Source organism: Hemitrygon akajei, chromosome 8 (genome assembly GCF_048418815.1).
Source record: "Hemitrygon akajei chromosome 8, sHemAka1.3, whole genome shotgun sequence".
Taxonomy (NCBI): Eukaryota; Metazoa; Chordata; class Chondrichthyes; order Myliobatiformes; family Dasyatidae; genus Hemitrygon; species Hemitrygon akajei.
In genome coordinates this window covers 177,730,691-177,751,473 of record NC_133131.1, presented here as the reverse complement: position 1 = coordinate 177,751,473, position 20,783 = coordinate 177,730,691, and the positions used below count along the sequence as shown (strand labels likewise).

Genomic DNA, 20,783 nt, shown 5'->3' with positions numbered 1-20,783 from the left:
CCAGACTCCATGTCCAGCACATAATTCTCCAGCCTTCTGCCACCTCCACCACCAAGCACATTTCCCTCCACCCTCCCCCACTTTTTGCTTTCCATAGGGATCGCTCCCTACATGACTCTCTTGTCCATTCGTCCCTCCCCACTGATCTCCCTCCTGCCACTTACCCTTGCAAGCAGAACAAGTGCTACACCTGTCCCTACACCTCCTCCCTCACTACCATTCAGGGCCCCAAACAGTCCTTCCAGGTGAGGTGATACATCTGTTGGGGTCACTTTCTGTATCCGGTGCTCCCGGTGTGGACTCCTGTATATCGGTGAGACCCGACGTCGGATAGGAGACCACTTCGTCGAGCACCTACGCTCCGTCCACCAGAAGTGGGATCTCACAGTGGCCACCCGTTTTAATTCCCCTTCCCATTCCAATTCCGATATGTCCTTCTCTACTGTCGCAATGAGGCCACACTCAGTTTGGAAGAACAACACCTTATCTTCCACCTGAGCAGCCTCCATTCTGATGGAGTGAACATCGATTTCTTGAACTTCTGGTAATGCCCCCCCCCCTCCCTCTCTTTCACCATTCCCCATCCCCTGTTTCCTCTCGCACCTCATCTCCTTGCCTGCCCATCACCTCCCTCTGGTGCTCCTCCCCCCTTTTCTTTCTTCCATGGCCTTCTGTTCTCTCTGATTAGACTTCCTCTGCGCCAGCCCTGTATCTCTGTCAACAATCAACTTCCCAGCTCTTTACTTCACCCTTCCCCCTCCCAGTTACACCTGTCACCTTGTGTGTTTCTCTCTCCCCTCCCCCACCTTTTAAATCTACTCCTCATCTCATCTCCAGTACTGCTGAAGGGTCTCAGCTGGCACCATCAACTGTGCTTTTTCCCCATAGATGCTGCCTGACCTGCTGAGTTCCTCCAGCATTGTGTGTGTTGCTTGGATTTCCAGCATCTGCAGATTTTCTCTTGTTTGCAATTATGCTGAGCCTTTATAAGACACTAGTCAGACTGCCCTTGGAATATTGTTGACAGTTTTGGGCCTCATGTCTCAGGAGTTTGTGTCAATGGAGAGACTCCAGAGGAGGTTCACGAGGATGATTCCGGGAATGAAGGGGTTAACATATGAGAAGCGATTTTTCTCATGAAAAAACCTGCTCTCGTGACTACACCCCTCCCACACCTGAAACCACCACGGTGGGCTTCACAGCTGAACAGGTGAGAAGACAGCTGAAACGTCTCCACCCAAGCAAGGCTGCAGGCCCGGATGGTGTCAGCCCCAGGGTGCTCAAAGCCTGTGCCCCCCAGCAATGTGGAGTACTTCACCATGTCTTCAACCTGAGCCTGAGTCTCCAGAGGGTTCCTGTGCTGTGGAAGACGTCCTGCCTCGTCCCTGTACCGAAGACGCCACGCCCCAGTGACTCCAATGACTACAGACCGGTGGCATTGACCTCCCACATCATGAAGACCCTGGAGAGACTTGTTCTAGAGCAGCTCCGGCCTATGGTTAGGCCACACTTAGACCCCCTCCAGTTCGCCTACCAGCCCCGACTAGGAGTTGAGGATGCCATCGTCTACCTGCTGAACCGTGTCTACGCCCACCTGGACAAGCCAGTGAGCGCTGTGAGGGTCATGTTTTTTGACTTCTCCAGTGCGTTCAACACCATCCGCCCTGCTCTGCTGGGTGAGAAGCTGACAGTGATGCAGGTGGATGCTTCCCTGGTGTCATGGATTATTGATTACCTGACTGGCAGACCACAATACGTGCGATTGCAACACTGTGTGTCAGACAGAGTGGTAAAGCAGCACTGGGGCTCCACAGGGAACTGTCCTGTCTCCCTTTCTCTTCACCATCTAGACCTCGGACTTCAACTACAACCCAGAGTCTTGTCATCTTCGGAAGTTTTCTGATGACTCTGCCATAGTTGGATGCATCAGCAAGGGAGATGAGGCTGAGTACAGGCTACGGTGGGAAACTTTGTCACATGGTGCGAGCAGAATCATCTGCAGCTTAATGTGAAAAAGACTAAGGAGCTGGTGGTGGACCTGAGGAGGGCTAAGGCACCGGTGACCCCTGTTTCCATGCAAGGGGTCAGTGTAGACATGGTGGAGGATTACAAATACCTGGAGATACGAATTGACAATAAACTGGACTGGCCAAAGAACACTGAGGCTGTCTACAAGAAGGGTCAGAGCCGTCTCTATTTCCTGAGGAGACTGAGGTCCTTTAACATCTGCCAGATGATGCTGAGGATGTTCTACGAGTCTGTGGTGGCCAGTGCTATCATGTTTGCTGTTGTGTGCTGGGGCAGCAGGCTGAGGGTAGCAGACACCAACAGAATCAACAAACTCATTTGTAAGGCCAGTGATGTTGTGGGGGAGGAACTGGACTCTCTGACAGTGGTGTCTGAAAAGAAGATGCTGTCCAAGTTGCATGCCATCTTGGACAATGTCTCCCATCCACTCCATAATGTACTGGTTAGGCACAGGAGTACATTCAGCCAGAGACTCATTCCACCGAGATGCAACACTGAGCGTCATAGGAAGTCATTCCTGCCTGTGGCCATCAAACTTTATAACTCCTCCCTTGGAGTGTCAGACACCCTGAGCCAATAGGATGGTCCTGGACTTATTTCCACTTGGCATGATTAACTTATTATTATTTAATTATTTATGGTTTTATATTGCTATATTGTACACTATTCTTGGTTGGTGTGGCTGTAACGAAACCCAATTTCCCTTGGGATGAATAAAGTATGTCTGTCTGTTTGGCAGCCTGTATTGACTGGAATTTAAAAGAATGAAGGGGGATCTCATTGAAACCTACTGAATGTTGAAAGGACTAGATAGGGTGGATGTGGAGACGATGTTTCCTGTGGTGGAGGTATCTAGAACTAGAGGGCACAGCCTCAAAATTGAGGGGCGACCTTTTAGAACAGAGTTAAGAGGAATTTGTTTTAGCCAGAGAGTAGTTAATCTGGATTGGACTCATAAGCCATTTGAGAGCCCATAAATAGATCAACAGAATGAAGATCATCATCCTCGACCTCAAGGGATTGCCATGACAAGTTAATCTGGGGAATGCTCTGCTACAGATTGAGGTAGAGGCCAATTCCACGGGTACATTTAAGGCAATATTTTGCTCATTTCCTGATCAGTCAGGGCATCAAAGAATATGGAGAGAAGGCAGGTGTATGGGGGCTGAGTGATTTCCAGAATCAGCCATGATGGAATAGTGGAGCAGACTTGATGGGCTGAATGGCCTAATTCTGCTCCTATGTCTTATGGTCTTATGGTCTTTACTCCTTTCCATAGACGTTGCCTGGCTTGCTGAGATCCTCCCGCATGTGTTTCTATCCCAACAACCCACCCGCTTTTGGATGTGGGAGCAAACCGGAGGAAATGAATGTGAAAGTATGCAATTTGAATCAACACATTCTCGAGCAGGTTAATCATCAGCTTTATTTCCAATGTTCAGGCGATCATTTTGAGAAAAAACTAGCAATTGCATGACTCACTCGTATAGTTTACAGTATATCTGATTGAAACAGTTCCATTGTTACAGACAGCAGCACCGATTTTATTATCGCAGGAACAAACGACAACCCTTTAGTGGGAATGGGTGGTCCCCGGCCTGACACATTTACAGCCCAGTCTCCCGGCTTATCCACAGTTGGTCTTTCGTATTCCGCCTCACAGCATTAACCCTGGCAAATCCTCCGATGGGAGATTTAAAGATGTGTTTGTAGGAATTGGGTTAATACTTGTGAAGAGAAGCCTGTGGAGAGGGCCTCGATCGGACTACCACCAATGTGAACCAACGCATCTTCATCATCCCCGCAGCGTAGGCTCTGTGCTCCCTTTGTGACTACCTTTTGGGAAGGGGTGTGTGGATCTGACTGCATCTGGCAGCTGGATCCACGTTCGCTACCTCGCATACAAGGGAAGGTGGTTGAGCTAGAAAAGAGCGTTGGATCCTTGGTGGTGGGGTGGGGGGGTCTTAATTTCCACTGAGGGCACTAAGATGGTTGGTTATAGAGATGAGGAGTGCACATTCCTAGCCTTTCTGAATAATCTTCAAAGAGTATTTGGGGAAAGTGGGGAGGGGCAATATTTATTCTGTGTGTCAGGGACAGACAGACAAATAGCAATAGGGAATTACATGGGGTGTCCCGGTGCAATCAAAGGTTTATTCTCTGTGAACACACAGGGTGACACCACTGTAGTTTTCCCAGAAGTGACATCCATAGGGGAAGTTGGAGGCATTCCACAGATTTTTGTACCGTCTCACTACGTGGACAACATGCCCGGGGAGGTTGCCGTGGATATGATCCACCACTTTTTTTGGGTCATTCCAGCCCTCCTTTCCCTTCATTAACTGCCGGATGCGAAACTCATCAACTGGACTTGGGTTGGTGGTGTAGGAGACAACAATATTAACACCGTTGTGCCTGAAAAAGTGAAAGTATTTCCAGCCAGTGACACAGTGATTGGCATAGGCATGGACAGGATCATAGACACGCACTGACCAACTAACCCAGTTGTATTTCTTTTGTAATTCATTCAGGACATAAGCTGAACACTCCCTGTTATCCCTCCCGCCCTTATGCTGCACCCATCCATTCACGTCCATCTTCGCCTGCTCCACAAACTCATAGATGCAGCGATCTATCATGGATTTCATTCTGCCCTCGACTTGGGCCAGTTTTTCGTTCCATTCCACCTCTAGCGCCTTTGCGTCGTTCCCGGTGATGGCAGCGTGCCCCACCAGAGCAATCACACCGACACAAAAGAGCTTCTTCAATTCGGCGCAAAGGCTCTCCATCAGACGACGATTCCTCTTGCTACAGTCCATGACGGTGTCCAGGATAGATTTGCCAAAACATCCGGCATAACCCATCACTCCATCATACAGACTGTGCAGGTTCTGGTCAGCCTTGGTCTCGTCGAAGTGTTTGAGAAACTCTTCCTTCATCTTCTGCCGGTACTCTGGTGCTGTGCTCAGGATGTCCATGTACTTCCTGAACTGGTTCTTGAGATTTTCCTGAATGGGGAAATACTGACTTTCCATCGTGCTTCTATTGATCTCCAGAAAGACTTTGGAAATCTGCCCCGAAATGACATCCAGTTGGTTTCTGACGGCTTGGAACTGTTCCTTCATAAAGGCCAGCTCCGGACTGTCCACACCGCTCAGGGCTAGTTTCACAATGGCTGCGGCCACCCCAATGACTGGGCCCAACACCCCCAATGAGGAAGATAACTTCTCCACAGAATTAAACAAGACCAAAGTGGCCTGTACGGTCTCCACAGAGGACTTGCACAACTCCAGGGCATCTTCAGTATTCTGAGACATGGTCCTGTCACCCCTCGGGCACTGTGATCAATTCTTTCTCTGGAATCTAAACAGAAAGCAATAGTTCAGCGAAGTCCTGTGATTTGTTTGCGGCTGTTTGAGGCATCACAACGACAGATATATCCATGTCCCATGGGTTTCACCCACTGAATTCTTCCAACAGTTGGACTATCAGACATTCGGTCCATCCAATCTGCTTTGACATTCCATCATGGCTGATTTATTGTCCCATCAACCCAATCTCCTGCCCTCTCTCTGTAACCTTTCATGCTTTACCGGTCAATAACCTACCCACCTCCGCTTTAATTACAACCAATGATTTGGCCTCCACTGCAGACTGTGGCAATGATTCAATACCTTCTTCCTAAAGAATTTCTTTCTCATCTGTATTCTAAGTGGACCTCCCTGTATTCTGAATCTGTGCCCTCTGGTCCTAAACTCTCCCATGCAGTAAATATGCGTTCTGCTACTCGCTCTGCTTAACTGAGGCTAACGAAGGTGCAGCGTCTGCTCGGTTGATAGCGAGTGAAGTGACTAGAGTAAAACAGGTAAACCCGTTATCTCAGTGTGCACAGTGCATCCCATCTGACTAGTGTAAAATGTGTAAACCCGTTATCTGAGTGTGCACAGTGCATCCCATCAGACTAGAATAAAATGTGTAAACCCGTTATCTGAGTGTGCACAGTACATCACATCTGACTGGAGTAAAACAGGTAAACCCGTTATCTGAGTGTGCACAGTGCATCCCATCTGACTAGTGTAAAATGTGTAAACCCGTTATCTGAGTGTGCACAGTGCATCCCATCAGACTAGAATAAAATGTGTAAACCCGTTATCTGAGTGTGCACAGTACATCCCATCTGACTAGTGTAAAATGTGTAAACCCATTATCTGAGTGTGCACAGTACATCCCATCTGACTAGAGTAAAATGTGTAAACCCGTTATCTGAGTGTGCACAGTACATCCCATCTGACTTGAGTAAAACAGGTAAACCCATTATCTGAGTGTGCACAGTACATCCCGTCTGACTAGAGTAAAATGTGTAAACCCGTTATCTGAGTGTGCACAGTACATCCCATCTGACTAGAGTAAAATGTGTAAACCCGTTATCTGAGTGTGCACAGTACATCCCATCTGACTAGTGTAAAATGTGTAAACCTGTTATCTGAGTGTGCACAGTGCATCCCATCTGACTAGAGTAAAATGTGTAAACCCATTATCTGAGTGTGCACAGTACATCCCATCTGACTAGTGTAAGATGTGTAAACCCGTTATCTGAGTGTGCACAGTACATCCCATCTGACTAGAGTAAAATGTGTAAACCCGTTATCTGAGTGTGCACAGTGCATCCCGTCTGACTGGAGTAAAATGTGTAAACCCGTCATCTGAGTGTGCACAGTGCATCCGATCTGACTAGAGTAAGACAGGTAAACCCATTATCTGAGTGTGCACAGTACATCCCATCAGACTAGAGTAAGACAGGTAAACCCATTATCTGAGTGTGCACAGTACATCCCGTCTGACTAGTGTAAAATGTGTAAACCCGTTATCTGAGTGTGCACAGTACATCCCGTCTGACTGGAGTAAAATGTGTAAACCCGTCATCTGAGTGTGCACAGTGCATCCGATCTGACTAGAGTAAGACAGGTAAACCCATTATCTGAGTGTGCACAGTACATCCCATCAGACTAGAGTAAGACAGGTAAACCCATTATCTGAGTGTGCACAGTACATCCCGTCTGACTGGAGTAAAATGTGTAAACCCGTTATCTGAGTGTGCACAGTACATCCCATCAGACTAGAGTAAAATGTGTAAACCCGTTATCTGAGTGTGCACAGTACATCCCGTCTGACTAGAGTAAAATGTGTAAACCCGTTATCTGAGTGTGCACAGTACATCCCATCTGACTAGAGTAAAATGTGTAAACCCGTTATCTGAGTGTGCACAGTATATCCCAACATTTAAAGTGTTGTTCTGGTACCTTGGGTACTTTCAGTGGAGGCTCAGTCCCTGCTCTCACCGCACTCTATTTGACGGAGTTGCCCTTCAGGTCGCTTAGGAATCTCCTAGTTAAACTGTGCCCCCCAGCTCCCCGTCCACTGCAGAAATGACTGAATGCTATCTCTTCAATATCTACAGAAATGGGCCCATCTAGTCCGTGACGATCTATTATTTCCGCTTAGCTCTATCGGCCTGCAGACGGACCACAGACCACCAACTCCTTCCATCTGTAGACCTTTCCAATTTTCTCTTATGCTGTACTCTCGTACCAGTCGTGAATACCTTGTATCTGATTACCTTCAGTCTCCTACATTTCAGGAATAAAGGCTTCTCGATTTCGGTCTCTCAAATCGTAACAGCATCTTTAAACCTTTCCTGTAATCTTACCAATTTAATGGCATCTTTCCCCCAGAAAAGTGATCAACTTCGTACACAATATTCAAGATGCAGACGAAACAATTGTTTGTATACCTGAAAAGAAGATTTCACCCCCGATGCTCCCGATTAATGAATGCTGGGACACCCTCGTCATGCTGTATCCCTGTGACACCAATTTAAAGGAAGCATGCACCTTTCGTCAAGGCCCCTCTGTTCTTCGACACTCCCAAGGGTCCCACCATTTCTAGCGCAAATTCCATTCTGAAATATCTTCCCAAAATGTAACCCTTTGAAGTTATTTGGTTTAAACTCCATTTCCCAGTGTCTGATACTTGCTAAATAAAGTCACACCTTTGTCCACCCACTACTACCCTGTCCTGTGGGGATGTAAAAAGTCCCTTCTGTTGTGTTTGGGTAGTTTAGAAACTGCAGTTGCTTCCCCATCGGATGGCTGTCTGGAGTCCAGTTTCAACTCTCCGACGGATATAATGGTTCCAAGGTTGTCAAGCCGAGGAGTGGTAGTGGGGACAAGCTCCTCACAGCATGCACCTCAAATAGCCTCTGACAACCAAGTCCAACTCCTGGCCTTCTCGTGTGGCTTAGCCTCTAAGCCCGGCGGAACTGTTTCTACTGACAGGAGAAGGGGCGAAGGCGGGTCCTGGTGCCTTAAAACCAGTGCTTCGGGTAGATGGAGCTCGTCAGCCTGGGAAGGCAGTCCATCTAAGACGGGGAAAACTCTGATTTCAAACCTCCGCTGCTTTGCGGCCATACCCACTCATGGAAAAGGTTTCAGGAGTAAACCCTGAGGACAAACCCGGAGCTGGAGTCCCTAAGGCAGTCTGACGTTGCCTTCAACCTCGTTCCGACAACACTGGTGCCAAGCTGTATCGGCCCTTGCCCTTCCCTTGGACAACATCGGTGGCGTGGAGAGGGGAGACTTGCTCATGGGCAACAGCCGGTCTCCCATTCAACCCTGCCCAGGCCTGCACCCTGGAGAGGACACATCAGCGTCGCCTCTCCGCGAAGGCACAACATGGAAAACAGCAGTCTACCGGTTATAAACCTCCGCTGGACTGGCATAGAGCAAGGCGCGGAGGACAGTGCCTTCAAGCGCAGTCGCTGTAGCCGAGACTGTCACTCCCGTGTGGGTCTCTACAGCCACAACGGACGCTGCTCTACCAACACAGACTGAAGCAAGACTTCGCAGGCGCAGGTCCATGGTCTCGTGAGACTAACGAATGCCACCACCGGGGATATAATACTGTACAGCTTCCTTTCTTTAAGACAAGGATGAACATGACGATTGGGAATGTGTTCTCTGCGTGCACTTTGAACTAAGTACGTTTCTTGAATGTACATATGTTCGTTGAATATTCAGATTTGTAGTGAATGTAACCTGGGGAACATGAATGTTTGGTCGCTTTTTACTGATGGGTTATGGAATGCCGGTAGGTTGGTCAGACCGGTTAAATTTCTCCGGGGTTGAAATCGGACATCACGTTGTTCCCATCATTGGGATTTCTTAGGAGGGTCGCTTCCTGGCTGTCTGCAACAATTGAAAGGTATCAGTATAAAACGATAGCGAGTCTTAAGACTGAATTAGAAGATTGCGGTCAGCACTGTATTGTTCTTAGCGAATCGCTATTATCGGCTCAGGGGAGAGCTGCCAAGTTGGAAGATAGAAATATGCAGATAGCTTGTCAGCTAATGAAGCTACAGAATTTAGAGGCAGCTCGAAAGGTCCATTGGGAACCTGATTCCATTAAGGTTAGAGCCATATTGAAATAGGCGAGGGTCCTACTGGGGGGCTGGGAGTTGCAGGTATCTGGCTACATGATGAAAATGAGGGACGCCTTAGTTTAATCTTCAAAACGATCGCCCTCTCCCCTGAGTGTCCGGAACTGGACTGGCCAGACCAGTAATTACGTGTTACCACACTCGCCATGGTGGCATCGATACGCAATTTCTTCCTCTGAAAAAGGGGAGAGGCTCAATAATGTGGGAGGGGCGTTGTAATGGACACCTTCAAGACAACAGAGCTCAGAGAATTCTCCGTTAAGGAATTGGCGAGTTTAGGGGATAGGTACAGGCAAAAGGCTGGAGAGTCTTTGGCTGTGTGGGGTGGGGGTTACCAGAGTGGGCCTATCTAATAAAGAGATGGTTGCCTTAGGGAGCCTATCATGCCAACAGGTGATCAATAATGCCCCAGGAACACTGCTTATTTATGCTCAGGGGAATGGATTTGGGTAACAACAGTTAAACTTGGGCATCCCACTCATACTAAATGGTATTTCAACCCCCAAGCCGAGTGAAGCACAGTAGAGGAGGGTATTAACATTCTACACCAGTGGGCTCTTCTCATGGAAATATACTGCAATAGTGGTAACCCACCAGAGAATGTTGAATTATCTGGAATGATGGGACGTAGTTACAGAGGCAGTTTTCCCAATAAAAGGGGTAGTGCTGTTGGTCATCCTGTGCGTACAGGGATTCAATGATTACAAGATTTAGAGTATGACATAATACTGGGAATAATACAGAAGGTGCAGGATCAGTTCATTCCAAAGAGGAAGAAAGATTCTAAGGGGAGTAGGGGGCGACCGTGGCTGACGAGGGAAGTCAAGGACAGTATAAAAATAAAAGAGAAGTATAACATAGCAAAGATGAGCGGGAAGCCAGAGGATTGGGAAACTTTTAAAGAGCAACAGAAGATAACTAAAAAGGCAATATGGAGAGAAAAGATGAGGTACGAAGGTAAGCTAGCCAAGAATATAAAGGAGGATAGTAAAAGCTTTTTTCGGTATGTGAAGAGGAAAAAAGTTGTGAAGACCGAAGTTGGGCCCTTGAAGACAGAAACAGGTGAATTTATTATAGGGAACAAGGAAATGGTAGACGAGTTGAACAGGTACTTTGGATCTGTCTTCACTAGGGAAAACACAAACAATCTTCCAGATGTAATAGTGGCCAGAGGACCTAGGGTAACCGAGGAACTGAAGGAAATTCACATTAGTCAGAAAATGGTGTTGGGTAGACTGATGAGACTGAAGGTTGATAAATCCCCAGGGCCTGATGGTCTGCATCCCAGGGTACTTAAGGAGGCGGCTCTAGAAATCGTGAACACATTGGTAATCATTTTCCAATGTTCTATAGATCAGGATCAGTGCCTGTGGATTGGAGAGTAGCTAATGTCATCCCACAGGGAATTATAGACCAGTTAGCCTGACAGTAGTGGTGGGGAAGATGCTGGAGTCAATTATAAAAGATGAAATAGTGGTACATTTGGATAGCAGTAACAGGATCAGTCTGAGTCAGCGTGGATTTATGAAGGGGAAATCATGCTTTACTAATCTTCTGGAATTTTTTGAGGATGTAACTATGAAAATGGACAAGGAAGAGCCAGTGGATGTAGTGTACCTGGACTTTCAGAAAGCCTTTTATAAGGTCCCACATAGGAGATTAGTGGGCAAAATTAGAGCACATGGTATTGGGGGTAGGGTACTGACATGGATAGAAAATTGGTTGGCAGACAGGAAACAAAGAGTAGGGATTAATGTGTCCCTTTCAGAATGGCAGGCAGTGACTAGTGGGGTACCGCAAGGCTCGGTGCTGGGACCGCAGCTATTTACAATATACATTAATGATTTAGTTAAAGGGATTAAAAGTAACATCAGCAAATTTGCAGACGACACAAAGCTGGGTTGCAGTGTGAAATGTGAGGAGGATGTTATGAGAATGCAGAGTGACTTGGACAGGTTGGGTGAGTGGGCAGATACATGGTAGATGCAGTTTAACATGGATAAATGTGAGGTTATCCACTTTGCTGGCAAGAACAGGAAGGCAGATTACTGTCAAATACTAGACAGTGCACATTGAAGGTGTTTGTGTGTAGGGGAGGGGGGTGGGACCCTTTTGAAACATTATTCATTACTCTTGCTCTTTCTAATCCAACTAATGAAGACACACATACCATGTTCCATCTTCACCACCCTATCTACTTCCATGAGGCTCTTAAAGAGCTTTGAACTTGGAGCCAAGGGCCCACTGTATGTTAATGATGTTCAGGGATTTGACATATTCACTTTATTTTGGACCTCCCAGAAGTGCAACATCTCACACTTAGAAGCAGAATTAGGCCATTTGGCCAATCGAGTCTGCTCTGCCACTCAATCATAGTTAATGCTTTTTTTCCTGCTCCTGAACCCCAGTTCCTGGCCTTCTCCCCATAACCGTCGATGCCATGTCCAATCAAGAACCTATCAATCTCTGTTTTAAATACACCCAACGACCCGGACTCCACAGCTGCATGTGGCAACAATTCCACAAATGATCCACCCTTTGGCTAAAGAAATTCTCCACATCTCTGTTTTGAAAGGGCACTCCTGTATCCTGAGGCTATGCCCTCTTGTCCTAGACTCCCCCATCATGGGAAACATCCTTTCCACATCGACTCTGTCTAGGACTTTCAACATTCAAAAGGTTTCAATGAGATCCTCCTTCATCCTTCTGAATTTCAGTGAGTACAGACCCAAAGCCATCAAACATTCCTCTTACGATAACCCGTTCATTCCTGGAGTCATCCTGGTGAACCTCCCGTGGACTCTCTCCAATGCCAGAACAACTTTTCTAAGATGAGGAGCCCAAACCTGTTCACAATACTCAAGGTGAGGGTTTGTCTATGACGGAGTTTGTACGAAAGTTGCTGCAGGATTCCTTCGACTATGGAGCTTGAAATTGAGAGTGTGCATCGTGCACTCACCCCGCGGCCTACTGTGACAGAGAAGATAAGCCACGCCAATAGTAATTAAATTCCTTTGATACAATATCAAGGTGGAGATTCTACGAAGGGCCTGGGGTAAGAAGAGGGTGTTTTTGGATGGTAAATTAATATATTTTGATCAAGATTACCCTCAGTGGTCCTGCAGAAACATAAAGAATACTCTGAAGTAAAGTGAATATTAACGCAGGGAAAGATTAGATTCCAGACTCCATACCCTGCTGAACTGCAAGTGTTTTATGAAGATGGGATCCGACTATATCACAGTGGAAGAGGCGACTACCGACATGAAGGCCAGAGGGCTGCCCGTCAGCGTGACCAAACCGAGGAAAAGCCTGGCTGAGCAGATATCCAGCTCTGCTTGGGAAATAGAGGATCGAGAAAGCAGGGGATGGGAGGAGGGTGAGAGAAGTATATCAGGAAGAGACTGAGTTTTCTGAAGACAGCCCTCACCCCCCCTCCAGAAGAGCTATAAGGTTTGGCTAACTTTAAAAGTGTTGATAAGCTAATCGGAAGCAAAAATAGACGGTGCTATACCTATCTGAAGAAATACTTATCATCATGTATTCACTCCTTTTTCCCCACCATATATATGGGAGGAATACACAGGGAAATCTTTCCTGTGTAATAGACATAGATTTGTTTACTTATTTTCATGGGTACTGCAATGGGGGCCCTCAACTCACAAGTAGGAGGGGTTATCCCCCACAGCTAAACATTTCCACTAGCTCAACCCAGGGTCATTTACTAGAGACCTCAGCCTTGGAATCACACCTTCGTTGCCTTTTTTTATTATTCACATTTCTTGGTTCTTATTTCTTCAGGGAGTAGATCGATTAAGTTTTATTCTAATTTCAATGATATATTGACAGATAAATACACATGGCTAAGGACAAAGTAAAATTCATTTCTTTTAATGTCAATAGGCTGTTAAATCCCATCAAACAAAGTAAAATTCTATCCAAAATGAAAAAAGAACAAGCCCATGTAGTATACTTACAGGAAACTCATTTAAGTGATAATGAGCATAAAAAACTAAAGAGAATGGGCTTCACGAATCTGTTTTTCTCCTCATATAAATCAGGACATAGGAGAGGAGTTGCTATTCTTATCACAAGCAAGCTAAATTTTGAAAAAGTATTTGAAACGGGAGATAAGGAGGGCAGATATATTCTGGTAAGGGGGAATATAGACAGAAATTCAGTTACTCTATTGAATATATATGCACCCCCAGGAAGTGATATTATTTTCTTTCAGAAAATTACTAATATTATTGTAATGGAAACAGAAGGTCTCCTGATATGTGGGGGAGACTTAAATATATAATTACAACCAAAGTTAGACCCTTCCAATAGAAAAACCTATGAAACAAAATCCTTACATAAGGAAGTTAATACACTTTTGAGGATTTTGGTATATGGAGGGACCTTTTCCCCAACAGAAGGGATTACACTCATTATTCTGCTCCCCATTCTGTATATAAAAGAATAGACTATTTCATAACATTTGGAAAAGACAAAGACAAATAAATACCTGTGCAATTGGGATAATAGATGTAAGTGACCATGCACCTATATATTTATCTGTTGATTTTGACCTACAATCAAAGAATACTATTTGGAAACTAAATTCAAGTCTACTCAATGATCCATATTTTAAGGAACAAATTAAAAAAGAAATTGGTCTTTACTTAGAATTCAATGATAATGGAGAGGTTTCACCTCCCGTTCTATGGGATACTCTGAAGGCTGTTTTAAGATGGAAAATTATAGCGATATCTTCATATAAGAAAAAAATAAGGAATAAGACATTACAGAAATTATGAAATAGGCTGAAGGAACTAGAAAAAAAACACAAATTGAATTTGGCACAGGATACATTAGAGGAAATTTTAAAAATTAGGAATGAAATTAATAGTTTGGCTACGCAAGAAATCAGGAAAAATTTAATGTTTCTGAAACAGAGACATTATGAAAGTGGTTCTAAGTCTATGAAAATACTGGTGTGGAAACTGAAAAAAAGATAACAGAAAATACAATTCATAGAATTAGGGATCCAACAAAAAAATGATTAAAAAAAATATAAGCTAAGTGAAATCCAAGAAGCTTTTGAAGTGTTTTACAAAACTCTATATTCCAAAGTTCCGGGGGGAAGCATAACCCAAATTGACACCTTCCTGAATTCTCTAGAGTTACCCACTTCAAGCAAAGAACAAAATAGAACGATGACTGCTGACATAACTGAAGTTGAACTAAAAGCTGCAATTAGTAGGCTTAAATTAAGCAAGTCACCAGGATCAGATGAATATACGGCAGAGTGGTACAAAGAATTTAAAAATGAGTTAATTCCGGTTTTACTCCCCACACTGAACTGGGCTCTAAAAAAGGCACAAATGCTACCCGGCTGGAAGGAAGCGATAATCTCAGCTATACCGAAAGAAGGCAAGGATAAAATGGAATGTGGGTCATTTAGACCAATATCCGTTCTTAATGTAGATTATAGATTATTTACCTCCATCATGGCCAAACGATTAGAAGAGTTTCTACCCATACTGATACATAACAATCAGACAGGTTTTATACAACAACGCCAAACACAAGACAATATATGAAGGACACTTCACATTATGGATCATATACAAAAAAAATAAAATTGAAGCAATAGTGATAAGTGTGGATGCTGAAAAGGCATTTGATTCAGTTAATTGGAATTTTCTTTACAGAGTTTTACATAGATTTGGTTTCCAAGACACAATTATTAAAACTATACAGACACTATATGACAATCCTACTGCTAGGATTAATATTAATGGATATTTATCAAATAGTTCTACCCTAGAAAGGGGCACAAGACAGTGTTGTGCATGGTCACCGCTACTCTTCGCATTATATCTGGAACCATTAGCTCAATACAGCAGACAAAATGAAGATATCAGGGGAATTACTATTAAAGGGACAGAGCATAAATTGGCTTGTTATGTGGATGACATTTTGATCTATCTAGGGCAACCAACATACTCTTTACCTAAATTGATGCAATCCTCTGAACAGTATGGTCAATTATCAGGATACAAGATCAACATAGATAAAACCCAATTACTTTCATATAACTATAACCCAACAAGAGAAATTGAAAGTAGATATCCCTGGGCATGGCACACAGAGTCTTTCAAATATTTGGGCATCATTATGCCAAAAGATTTGGCAAAATTATCAGAATGCAATTATCAGCCTTTATATAAAAAAGATATAAAAATTAAGGAAGATATAACAAGATGGAACCTAATCCCTTTTATTCTCAGTTCAAGGATTGAATCTATTAAAATGAATATACTCCCCAGACTATTACATCTCTTTCAAACCCTACCAATAAAGATTAATCAAAACCAATTCAATGAATAAACAAAATGTTATCAAGATGTATATGGCAAAGTAAAAGGCCTAGAGTTCATCTCAAAACTTTGCAATTAGCCAAGGAAAAGGGGGGATGGGGCCTACCTTCTCCTTAGAGATTATTATTTTGCAGCACAGTTGAGAGCTGTGATATGTTGGTGTAACCCATCATATGACACTCAATGGAAAAACATTGAGGAGCAGGTACTTCCCATCCCCATACAGGCAATTTTAGCTGATAACAACCTACAAAGGTACATAAATACTACTGATAACCTATGGGTGAAATGGACTCTTAAAATATGGAAAACTATTATAAAAGAATATAAATTAGAGGGAGATATTACAATTCTTAAATGGTGTGCATATGACTCAGATTTTACGCCGAATAAACTGGATGCTAGATTTAAGGACTGGACAGCTAAAGGAATAACAGACCTTTGCAATAAAATGAAAGAAGGAACACTGTTCAGTTTTGAAATGCTTAAAGAGAAACACTTATTAGAAAAACAAGACTTTTATCGGTATTTACGGATGTGACAATATGTTAATAGATGGTTAAAATATAACCAAGGCAAGTATATGTTTGATTGAGCTATTTAGAAAAGCATATTATTCAGATAACGGTAGTAGAATCATTTTAAGTGTGTATAAGGGTTTGTCAAATCTTAAAACAGATTCGACTTCATACATTAAAACAAAATGAGAGAAGGAAGGAGGGATAATTATATCTGAGGAAGAATGGACAATAATATGGAGGTATCAATGGAAGTGTACCAGGTCACAGAAATGGAGGGAGTTGGGGTGGAAAAACTTGATAAGATATTTTATTACACCCTCCCAGAAATCCCATTATGATAGTAACCTCCCTGTTTGCTGGAGAAATTGTGGAAATCAAAATGCAAACCATTACTGTATCATATTTTCTGTGAATGCCCCATTATCAAAGATTATTGGAGGGGGATACACAATGCCCTACAAGACATCTTTAAATGTGAAATATCCTAAGAAAGTAAGACCATATATTTTGGGTATATACCTCAAGAATGGTTGAAAATAGATAAATATTTAATGAATATACTGCTGGTTGCTGGTAAAAAGACTCTTACTAGGAAATGGTTATCACAGGAGAGCCCAACTTTAAATGCATGGATGGAAATTACAATGGACATTTACAAAATGGAGAAGATAACAGCATCTGTTGATCATAAGCTGGAACAATTTGATTCATACTGGGGAAAATGGTTTAACTACATAATGCCTCATAGGCCTGATTTTATTCTCACAAATCAATGAATCTGTTGTAAAAAAAAGATCACTCCCTACTTGTACATAGTTTTCTCCTTTCGCTTGTTCTTTCTTTCCTCTCTTTTCTATAAGTGTATACCTCATGTAAATATTATGCATATATGACTATATGATATATATGTACACTATCTGAAATACATCTTATGGAAATGTTTGCTTCATGATGAATTTCAATAAAAAATAAATTACAAAAAAAAGAAAATAGTCTGCATATTTCTACTACAAAAGTGCATGACCATGCATTTTCCAACATTGTATTTCATTTGCCACTTTCTTGCCCATTCTCCGAATCTGTCTAAGTCCTTCTGCATTGTACCTGTTTCCTCAAAACTACCTGCCTCTCCACCAATCTTTGTATCATCTGCAAACTTGGCAGCAAAGCCACCTATTCCATCATCTAAATCATTTCTATACAGCATAAAAAGAAGTGATCCCAACACTGACCCCTGCAGAACACCACTCGTCACTGGCAGCCAAACAGAAAAGGATCCTTTTATTCCGACTCGCTGTTTCCTACCAATCAGCAAATGCTCTCATCATGTTAGTAACTTTCCTATAATACCATGGCCCTTAACTTGGTAAGCAACCTCATGTGTGGAACCTTATCAAATACCTTCTGAAAGTCCAATTATACAACATCCACTGCATCCCCTTTATCTATCCTACTTGTAATCTCCTCAAAGAATTCCAACAGGTTTGTCAGGCAGGATTTTCCCTGAAGGAAACCATGCCAACTTTGTACTATCTTGTCCTGTGTCACCAAGTACTCCATCACCACGTCCTTAACAATTGACTCCAACATCTTCCCAACCACTGAGGTCAGGCTAACTGGTCTATAATTTCCTTTCTGCTGCCTTCCTCCTTTCTTAAAGAGTGGAGTGACATTACAGGAAGGATTTTAATAAGGTTGTAAGAGTGCAGAGAAGGTTTACAAGGATGTTGCCAGGACTTGAGAAACTGAGTTACAGAGAAAGGTTGAATAGGTTGGGACTTTATTCCCTGGAGCGTAGAAGAATGAGGGGAGATTTGATAGAGGTATATAAAATTATGATGGGTATTGATAGAGTGAATGCAAGCAGGCTTTTTCCACTGAGGGTAGGGGAGAAAAAAAAACAGAGGACATGGGTTAAGGGTGAAGGGGGAAAAGTTTAAAGGGAACATTAGGGGGGGCTTCTTCACACAGAGAGTGGTGGGAGTGTGGAATGAGCTGCCAATGAAGTGGTAAATGCGGACTCACTTTTGACATTTAAGAAAAAGTTGGACAGGTACGTGGATGAGAAGTGTATGGAGGGATATGGTCCAGGTGCAGGTCAGTGGGACTAGGCAGAAAAATGGTTCAGCACAGCCAAGAAGGGCCGAAGGGCCTGTTTCTGTGCTGTAATGTTCTATGGTTCTATTTGCAATTTTCCAGTCCTCTGGCATCATACCAGAGTCCAATGATTTTTGAAAGATCATTTCTAATGCCACCAGAATCTCTACCGCTACCTCTTTCAGAACCTTAGGGTGCAGTTCATCTGGTCCAGGTGACTTCTGTACCTTTAGGTCTTTCAGCTTTTTGAGCACCTTCTCCCTTGTAACAGTAACTGCACCCACTTCTCTTCCCTCACACCCTTCAACCTGTGGCACACTGCTAGTGTCTTCCACAGTGAAGACTGATGCAAAATACTCATTTAGTTCATCAGCCATCTCCTCGTCCCCTGTTATTATTTCTCCTGCCTCATTTTCTAGCGGTTCTATATCCACTCTCATTTCTCTTTTATTTTTACCATACTTGAAAAAACTTCTAATATCCACTTTGAAATTCTTTACTAGTTTGCTTTCATATTTCATCATTTCCCTTCTAATGATTTCTAGCTGCTGTCTGTAGGGTTTTTAAAACTTCCCACTCCTCTGCCTTCCCGCTGATTCTTGCTTGTTCGGATTAATCTCCATTACTACCGGATATTTGTTACTGATTTAATCCCGCTGTATCCTTTCACTACTTTCTTCACTTTCCACAAGCTCACCAATGATTATATCGCCTGCAAGCATAGTAACACGCCCCTCTTTAACTACAACCCAGTCATTTCAATGTACCACAAACTATTCGCTGAAGAGCTGTGTTGCTTACGGATCTCCACCCCAAACACAACTTTCCAGAACCACATTCTGTCTTCTATGGGCTGTCTCAGAAGGTTCAACGGAAACATTCAAAACTGAGGAGGAGATGACCTGGGCGACTGCGAATCTGGGCAGGAAACTCTCCTTCCTTATTCACTGCCTCCGTCCAACAGAACACCCAGCGGATTTTACTCCGTCTGGCTGCGTGAATTATGATTAACATTAAGATTAGATTTATTTATCAGATGGACAGTGCGCTTCCGGCGCGGATAGCACGCCCACAGTTGAGTACCCCTTTACATATTGGGAATGTGGGAGAAAACCAGAGCACGCGGAGGAGACCCCCATTGTCATGAGGGGAGCGCCGCGGGAACTGAACGTTTCTCTGCGCTATAAAGAGTTGCGTTAACCTCTAACTCAGATTCGGAGGCAACACGACATACAACCTGAAGCAGAGAGTGATCGGATCCGACGAACTCCGGGAGTACTGTCCGGCGCAAACTCCGAGCTGGAACCTCCGAGTTCCCACCGTCTGCAGGTCGATGCACGGATGGAGGACTCCTGTATATACAGGGCATAGGCGTGTGCAACATGATTGACAGCCTTCTGCACACCCCGCGTGGAAATGCTCAGACTCCGGGCACACCGTGATCACTGCTGCCTCCTATAGCCACCAGGAAATACTGTATATGATCTATAATCAGCTACGTTTGATGAGTTTAAAATTGACCAAGCTCTTGGAAGGAATTGTTAAGTTTAGTTAAGTAACAAAAACAACAGAAGGATATTTTGCAGAACGCAGAATGAAAAGCATTTCACGTAAACTCCACGAAGTCTCGAGGCTTACACCTCACGCAACACCTGTCACGCTCGACCACTGATTTTACACCTGGAATTCAACCTCGGGAGCGTGGTCCATTTCCAGAATTGGTACAAAACGGGGCGATCGAACTGGGTGGGAAATTTCACTGGAAGGTAATGGTTCTACTGGGTGGGTAATTTCACTGGAAGGTAATAGTTTTACTGGGTGGGAAATTTCACTGGAAGTTAATGGTTTTACTGGGTGGGAAATTTCAATGGAAGGTAATGGTTTTACTGGGTGGGAAATTTCACTGGAAGTTAATGGTTTTACTGGGTGGGAAAATTCAATGGAAGGTAATGGTTTTACTGGGTGGGAAATTTCACTGGAAGTTAATGGTTTTACTGGGTGGGAAATTTCAATGGAAGGTAATGGTTTTACTGGGTGGGAAATTTCACTGGAAGTTAATGGTTTTACTGGGTGGGAAATTTCAATGGAAGGTAATGGTTTTACTGGGTGGGAAATTTCACTGGAAGTTAATGGTTTTACTGGGTGGGAAATTTCAATGGAAGGTAATGGTTTTACTGGGTGGGAAATTTCACTGGAAGTTAATGGTTTTACTGGGTGGGAAATTTCAATGGAAGGTAATGGTTTTACTGGGTGGGAAATTTCAATGGAAGGTAA

The 20,783-nt window shown here is 43.7% G+C and overlaps 1 protein-coding gene across 1 annotated transcript; it reads right to left on the bottom strand.

The window, feature by feature from the left end:
• Positions 1-3,443: 3,443 nt before the first annotated feature.
• On the bottom strand, positions 3,444-19,844 carry LOC140731491 (protein rapunzel-like). Its single transcript, XM_073052966.1, has 2 exons — positions 19,747-19,844; positions 3,444-5,391 (listed from the first exon to the last, which is right to left on the bottom strand). Exon 2 carries the CDS (start codon positions 5,343-5,345, stop codon positions 4,182-4,184), a length of 1,164 nt encoding a protein of 387 aa, XP_072909067.1. The 5' UTR covers positions 5,346-5,391; positions 19,747-19,844; the 3' UTR covers positions 3,444-4,181.
• Positions 19,845-20,783: the final 939 nt, after the last annotated feature.

Coding starts and splice junctions, on each gene's coding strand:
- LOC140731491 (XM_073052966.1), bottom strand. CDS start 5,345: ATGTCTCAGAATACTGAAGATGCCCTGGAGTTGTGCAAGTCCTCTGTG.